We start from the raw sequence: 7,545 nt of genomic DNA on the forward strand, positions 1-7,545 counted from the left end.
ATAAATACTGTGTGTTCTCACTGGCCCACCTACCAACTGTTCCCCCATCTCTCTCACTCTCCTCAGCCTCCCCAATTCTCTGAGACACAACAGTATTGAAATTAGGTCAATTAATAACTCTACAATGGCCTCTAAGTGTTCAAGTGAAAGGAAGAGTCACCTGTCTCTCACTTTAAATCAAAAGCTAGAAATGATTAAGCTTATTGAGGAAAGCAAGTAGAAAGCTGACACAGGCTGAAAGCTAGGCCTCTTGTGCCAAGCAGTCAGGCTGTGAATGCAAAGGAAAAGTTCTTGAAGGAAATTAAAAGTGCCTCTCCAGTGAATACATGAATGATAAGAAAAACAGCCTTGTTGCTGATATGGAGGAAGCTTGAGTAGTCTGGATAAAAGATCAAACCAGCCACAACATTCCCTTAAGCCACAGCCAAACTCACAGAGGCCCTAACTGTTCTCAATTCTATGAAGGCTGAGAGAGATGAGGAAGCTTCAGAAGAAAAGTTTGAGGCTTACAGTGGTTGGTTCATGAGGTATAAAGAAAGAAGCCATCCTTATAAAAGTGCAAGGTAAAGCAGCAGGTGCTGATGTAGAAGATACAGCAAGTTCTCTAGAAGATCTAGCTGAGATAATTAAAGCGCCACACTAAACAACAGATTTTCAGTGTAGATGAAACAGTCTTATATTGGAAGAAGATACTATCTAGGACTTTCATAGCTAGAGAGGAGAAGTCAGTGCCTGGCTTCAAGCTTCAGATGACAGGCTTACTTTCTTGTTAAGGGCTCATGCAGCTGGGAACTTTAAGTTAAAGCCATTGCTCACTTGCCATTCCAAAAATCCTAGAGGCCTTAAGAGTTATGCTAAATCTACTCTGCCTGTGCTCTATAAATAACAACAAAGCCTAGATGATAGCATATCTCTTGACAACATAGTTTACTGTTAAGATCTACTGCTCAGAAAGAAAGATTCCTTTCTGTTACCGCTCACTGAAAAAGCATTTGGTCACCCAAGAGCTCTGATGAAGATGTACAATGAGATTAATATTGTTTTCATGCCTGCTAAACACAGCATCCATACTGCAGACTATGGATCAAGGAGTATTTTGACGTTTTATGTCTTACTATTTAACAATACATTTCATAAGGCTGTCGCTGGCATACATAGTGATTCTCCTAATAGCTCTGGGGGAAATAAATTGAAAACTTTCTGGAAAGGATTCATCAGTGTAATTGCCATTAAGAACATTTGTGATTCAGAGGGCAAGGTCAAAATATCAACATTAAGAAGAGTTTTGAAGAAGTTGATACCAAACTTCATGGATGACTTTGAGGAGTTCAAGACATCAGTGGAGGAAATAACCACAGATGTTGTAGAAATGGCTAGAGAACTAGAATCAGAAATGGAGCCTCAAGATGGGACTGAATTGACTGCAATCTCAAGATTAAACTTCAACAGATGAGGAGCTACTTCTTATGGGTGAGCGAAAGAAGTGTTTTTGTGAGATGAAATCTCCTGGTGAAGATGCTATTAAGATTATTGAAATGACAGCAAGGGATTTAGAATATTACATAAACTTAGTTGACAAGGTAGCAGCAGGGTTTGAGAGGATTGACTCTTAATTTTGAAAGTTCTGTGGGTAAAATACTATCAAACAGCATTGCAAGCTACAGAAAAATCATTTGTGAAAGGAATAGTCAATTGATGCGACAGGCCTCCTTGTTATCTTATTTTAAGAAATTGACACAGCCATCCCAACTTTCAGCAACCACCACCCTGATCAGTCAGCAGCCATCAGCATCTAGGAAAGACCATTCACCAGCAAAAACTTTTGAAAGCTCATATGATGCTTGGCATCTTTTAGCAATAAAATATTTTTATTTTATTTTTTATATTTTGAGAGAGAGAGAGAGAGTGTGTGTGTGTGTGTGTGTGTGTGTGTGTGTGTGTGTGACTGGGCGGGGAGGGGCAAAGGGAGAGGGGGAGAGAGAATGCCAGGCAGTCTCCACACCTAGCGCAGAGCCCAACGTGGGGCTCGATTTCATAACCTAAGCAGAAATCAAGAGTCAGATGCTTAACCGACTGCCCCACAATAAAGTATTTTTAAATTAAGGTATGTACATTGGTTTTTTTAGACATAATGCTATTGCACACTTAATAGACTATAGTTCTGTAAGCATAACTTTTATAAGCACTGGGAAACCAAAAAAGTTCCTTTGACTTGCTTTATTTCAACATTTGCTTTATTGTGGTGTCTGGAATTGAAACAGCAAATCTCCGAGGTATGCCTGTGGTTGTCAATCATGAAATCTTACCTTGTCTTAAACAAAGAAACACATACTGGGGTGCCTGGGTGGCTCAGTCAGTTAAGCATCTGTCTTGGGCCCAGGTCAATATCTGGGCTCCCTGCTCAGTGGGAAGTCTGCTTCTCCCACTCCCTTTCCCTCTGCCCCTCCCTGCAGCTCGTACTTTCCCTCTCACTCTCTCTCAAATAAATAAATAAAATCTTAAAAAAAAAAAAGAAAAGAAACACAAAGCCTATTTCTTTCATCAAGGTACCATAAACACCCCCTCTCCTAGCTCACTAAAAGTGTACTTTTAATTTTTAACCATTTTAAAAATGTGTGCAATCTTTATGCCATTTAATCAGTTCTGTTCTCATAATAATTATAATGATAGCACAGAAGACAATTTTTTAAAAACGTTGCTGTCTGTGGTCACAAGAAAGAAAAATACTTTTCATCTCAATTAAAAAAAATATATATATATTATATGCAGGGAAGTATGACAGATTGGTCAATAAAAGACTTTCACGTATAAAAGCCTAAAATTGTGGGGAAGTGAACTGGTAATAGGTTTTCAAGGAGAAAAGAGAGTCATGAAAGAAGGAAAGGATAATCCCAATTGTTAGAGGAGTTTATCGATTTTTAAATGGGTAGTGGTGAGTATCCAGTCACTCTGATATTACCATTCCCCTGGACATTCAAAGGGTGATCTGTTTTATTTTTGTTTTCAATATGTCAGAAATTACATCCTTGAAACAATTTTAATTTATGATGAAAAATTTTAGATGGTTACTTAAAAATATATGAGAAGTACAAACTTTTTCAAAATTATTTTCCAGAGTATAGGTACAAAAAATTTAAGACAGCTGCTCTAAGCTATCCCAGTGTCCCCTCCACAGCCCCCAGCAGTCCCATTTCCCTCCCCTCTCACCTCTGTAGCAGGGGAAGAGAATGTTTATAGGAAAGGTGGTCACAATTCCAGCTCCTCCTCCTTCTGAGGTGTTCTCAGGAGCCAGTCCCCAAACTTTGCCCATGGCAGCAGCCACAGCAGCTTACAAACAGCCTCCAGTGTCAGTAGTGTGAGGATGAGGGCCAGGAAGGTAATGAAGACCTTGTCCAAGGCCCGGCGCAGGGGACTCCTCGGAGGACAGGGACCGTGGGCAAATGCCAGGAACACATCCTCCTCATCCACATCGCCTTCCTCCTCCGCCATACTAACTCATAGTCTGACAGCTGACTGGATCAGGGAGGCTGGGGTGGAAGCCCTTGCTCAGCAACACCAGGATTAAAGGGCATGGCAGCAGCAAGTCCTGCACCTGCCGGCTTGACCCTAATTCCCCCACCACAGACAGAGAAAGGAGAGTCTTCTGAGCCTTTGAAACAATCAGATAATCATCCAGAGCAATGTGAATGGTCTGGACTAAATGATTCATAAAGTCTGTCCGCCTTTACTATAACTGGGACCTGGCAGCTGAAGGCCCAGCACGGAGACATGCAAACTGGAACTGCTCGAGTCATTCTAGGTCTCTAGCCTCAGGGCCCAACGTCTTGGGGCCCTGCAGATAGAGGGTGAGCAAGCAGAGCTAGTATGCTACCGTGAGCCGCTGTCAGCCTATTCCAGCTTTACAGTGGGTGGTGAGAAAAGGCCTAGCCTAGGGGAAGGGCTCCCCTAACCCAGGTGGGTGTGGAAGGGCAGCGGCGGGCTGGAGGTTGCGCGGGACTACTTCTCCCCCCAAGTCTGGGGGTCGCTGAGCAGGCGGCGCTGAAACCCACACCGCTCACTTCCTAATTTCTGGGCTCTGCGTTCCAGAGGACAGGTATAATTGGACCGCAGGAGTCCAAGGGGAGGGCTATAGCAAGAAAGATCGTGATTGGTCAGTGGAGCCAGCGTGAGTAATTGGGACTTAAGTTTTGGGGCAATCATGAGGGAGAGTGAGGGGTCCTGAGAAAGAGTTGTTGGTTGGGAATGTCGTCCGGGAGCTTGTCGTTGGGCAAGGGCTGAAGGCCATTTCTTGGCCCTGTTCCCCAGGCACAGGCTGAAACGTCCATGATTGAAATCGAAGCCCATGTGGAGCTCTGCGGACCTCCTGGGATAAGAGGGGCAGTGGGGGATAGGGTAGCCAGCCGAGGAAGCAGTGTGTGCTAGTGGACCTCATACCTGGAGCCTTTGGGGTCTCTTACCTACCTTAATAGGAAGACCTTATTCACCCCCCAAAAGGTACCAACGATGTCACAATTTTGTTCGGAGTCAACTTTTGTTATTGTTTGCTGTTGCCACAAGCGGGTTGCCTTAAGAGTCAAAAAACCTGGATGGGGTCAGACTCATTACTTATGAGGTGTGTTAAATTTTTGTTTACTATGTGCTGCTGAAGCCAGCACGTGTGTTAAATTAATTAAACAAAGAGGCCATTAGACTGAGGTGGTGCTAATGGCGTGGTGACCTACATTAGCAAATCAAAATCTAAGCCTGTAAATTCCTTAATGTTAGGAAATCAAAACGCTGAGATCAATCATGGCCAACTAGGCTTTAAGCTAAACAGCCAGCCAAATAATTGTCTTCCTTTGCTTCTGTGCTTCATCCGTGTAAGTCTTTCCCCTGGCTCCTGTCTACAGAGCATGCCTAAGCACTTCTAGTTTGGTGCTTCCCCATTCAAATCCATTTTTCCTCAAATAAACGCTTAAAAATTTTAATATGCCTCAGTTTATCTGTTGTCTGTCTGTGAGTGTGACCTTGGGGAAGTCACCTGACCTTTCTGTAGTTGTATATTTTTTAATAAAATTGATAAATCTCTTGCCTCACAGAATTGTTATAAGGGGCAAATGACATAGGTTTTGTTTGTTTGTTTTCATTTTTTTGTAAATTGTGATGTGTTATGTTAATATAATGTACTAATTTCTGATACCCTCGCTTATGTCTCAGGCAAGTTACAATAAGGCTCTACAAACACCTGTATCTTTCCTCCCACATGGTAGGTTCGGCACCAAGGTCCCGTGTAATGTATATTCATGGGATTTTGTGTTTCAATTTTGAAATGATTTCAGGTTTACAGAAAACATTTAAGAAAGTTATCAAGAACTCTAGTATCCAGGGGCACCTGGGTGCTCAGTCTGTTAAGCATCTGACTTTTGATTTCCGCCCAGGTCATGATCTCAGGGTCATGAGATCGAGCCTCATTTTGGGCTCAGTGCTCAGCATGGAGTCTGCTTGAGATTCTTTCCCCTCCCTCTCCCTCTGCTTCTCCCCCCGATCCTGAGAGCTCAATCTCTCTCTCAAGAAAATAAATAAAATCTTTTTAAAAAATACAAAGAGCACAGGCTTTTCATTTCTGCAATGTCCCTCAACCCAATTGCCACATAAGGGCAAGAGAAAAACGATGTTGTGTCCTTTTCAGTGCATCACATCAGGAAGTGCAGGTGAACCCATCTCCCTCCTATGCTACCAACCCAGTTTGGCAGGTTTCTCCTCCATAAAGTCACCACTTGTCTCTTCGTAATTCCTAAGTATCTGCAACATCATCAGATCTCCATCTATCTGCCTTAGCATCATCCATCGATAACCCCCATGGGAATAGGCACCATGATAATGTTTATTAAATACTGATTTTTAATGCCATAATTTCTTCTTCAGCTTTTAGTCAACAACCTGTTATAAAAGAGAGCATTCCCTTTTCCGTAATTTATTCATTTTTTGATATCCTATGGACTCATGGATTCCTATCTTACTCAATAAACTGTAATCCATTACTATCATATTTATTGTCTGGGCCTGTGGATTTCTTTTTTACTTAATGAATTATAATCGGTTACTATCATTATTATTTTGATGCACAAATTATCCCAAATTTGGCAAATGAAAGAGCCCTTCAAGCTGGATCCCATGTCCTTTTGAAATGTCCTCAACATTATTTGAGCACTTCCTTACTTTCTCTACAAGAGGTTATCCATGCTTTCAATTTGTGCTTTTCCTGCCTCAGCCCAGGAATCAACCATGTCTTTTTCTGGCTTCTTCTAAAAGGATGGTACTTGGAAACCAAGATCTGGGTACTAGATGTCCTCATTGCTACAGGGATGCCATTGTTTCTAGGCCCCATCCACAAACCAAGCAAGGAAATATATGAACATATATATGTGTGTGTGTGTGTGTGCGTGCCAAAACACACACACGCACACACACACACACACACACACACACACACACACACACACTGTTCCAGATACCATTGCAGCCTAACATACCCAAAACTTAGTGGTATAAAACAACCATTTTATTATGCTTGTGGAATGCTGTCAGGAATTCAGAAGAACACAATAAGGATAGCTCGCCTTTCTCAGTGATGCCTGGATCCTCAGCTGGGAAGACTTACAGACTGGGGGTGACTTAACCACTGACGTGGAATCATCTGGAGACATCTTCTGGCAGTTGATGCTAGTTGTCAGCTGGATCTCTGCTGGAGCTGTTGGCCAGAACACTTACACAAGTCCTCTCCATGTAGCCTGGGCTTCTTCAGCATGGTTACCTTGGAGTAGTTAGAATTCTTGCATGGCCCTCATGGCTCTGAAAGGACGTGTTGCAGTGAAAAGGACAGAGGGTACATCACTTTTTAGATCTAGCCTCAGAAATCATGCAGCATGACTTCATTGCATTTTATTGGTTACAAGAGAGTCACAAAGCTATTCAAATTTATAGGGAGGAGATATAGATCTCATAAATCCACCTCTTGGAATGTGTGAAGAGAGTTTAAGAGAGAGTGGGGAGTGAATAAGAGGAGAACAAGAGCACAGCCAGTTCTTTCAAAGAATGTTGCCCTAAAGGGAAGGAGAGAAATGCAGCATAATGTAGAAGGAGATGTGGCATCAAGAGGAAGGATTTTTTTTAATTGGTATATTCTGGTATTTTTATATGCTCATAGGAAAGACTAAGTAGGGAGGGAGGAGACAAGGGGGTAAAGTCGTAATTGTAGTAGTGGTAGGAGTGGTATCCTTGAGTGAGAGGGCCTGAGGTTCAGTGCATAAGTAGAGCAGGTGACCTTGGATAGACACTTAGATTTGGTGCCTGGAGGGAAGACAGAGTCTAGGGGCAGAAATGTAGGTGGGTAGGGAGATGTAGTGTGAGGTGGAGAAAGCTCTCTTCTGTTGCTTCTGTTTTTCAGTGAACTAAGAAGTAACATAATCAGCTGGGCACCAGGGGGTTGATTCACCAGGGAGAGAAAAGAAGCTGTAGACATTTGCAGGGTCCCAGTGCAAGAGTAAAAATGGAGGCTTACATATC

The 7,545-nt window shown here is 42.5% G+C and overlaps 1 protein-coding gene across 1 annotated transcript; it reads right to left on the bottom strand.

Moving 5' to 3' along the window:
* Nucleotides 1-3,246: 3,246 nt before the first annotated feature.
* On the bottom strand, nt 3,247-3,489 carry SMIM40 (small integral membrane protein 40). Its single transcript, XM_045795727.1, has one exon. The coding sequence runs from the start codon at nt 3,487-3,489 to the stop codon at nt 3,247-3,249; it is 243 nt and encodes an 80-aa protein (XP_045651683.1).
* Nucleotides 3,490-7,545: the final 4,056 nt, after the last annotated feature.

Source organism: Ursus americanus, chromosome 32 (assembly GCF_024610735.1).
Source record: "Ursus americanus isolate L20-20 chromosome 32, mUrsAme1.1.p, whole genome shotgun sequence".
Classification (NCBI taxonomy): Eukaryota; Metazoa; Chordata; class Mammalia; order Carnivora; family Ursidae; genus Ursus; species Ursus americanus.

Coding starts and splice junctions, on each gene's coding strand:
- SMIM40 (XM_045795727.1), bottom strand. CDS start 3,489: ATGGCGGAGGAGGAAGGCGATGTGGATGAGGAGGATGTGTTCCTGGCA.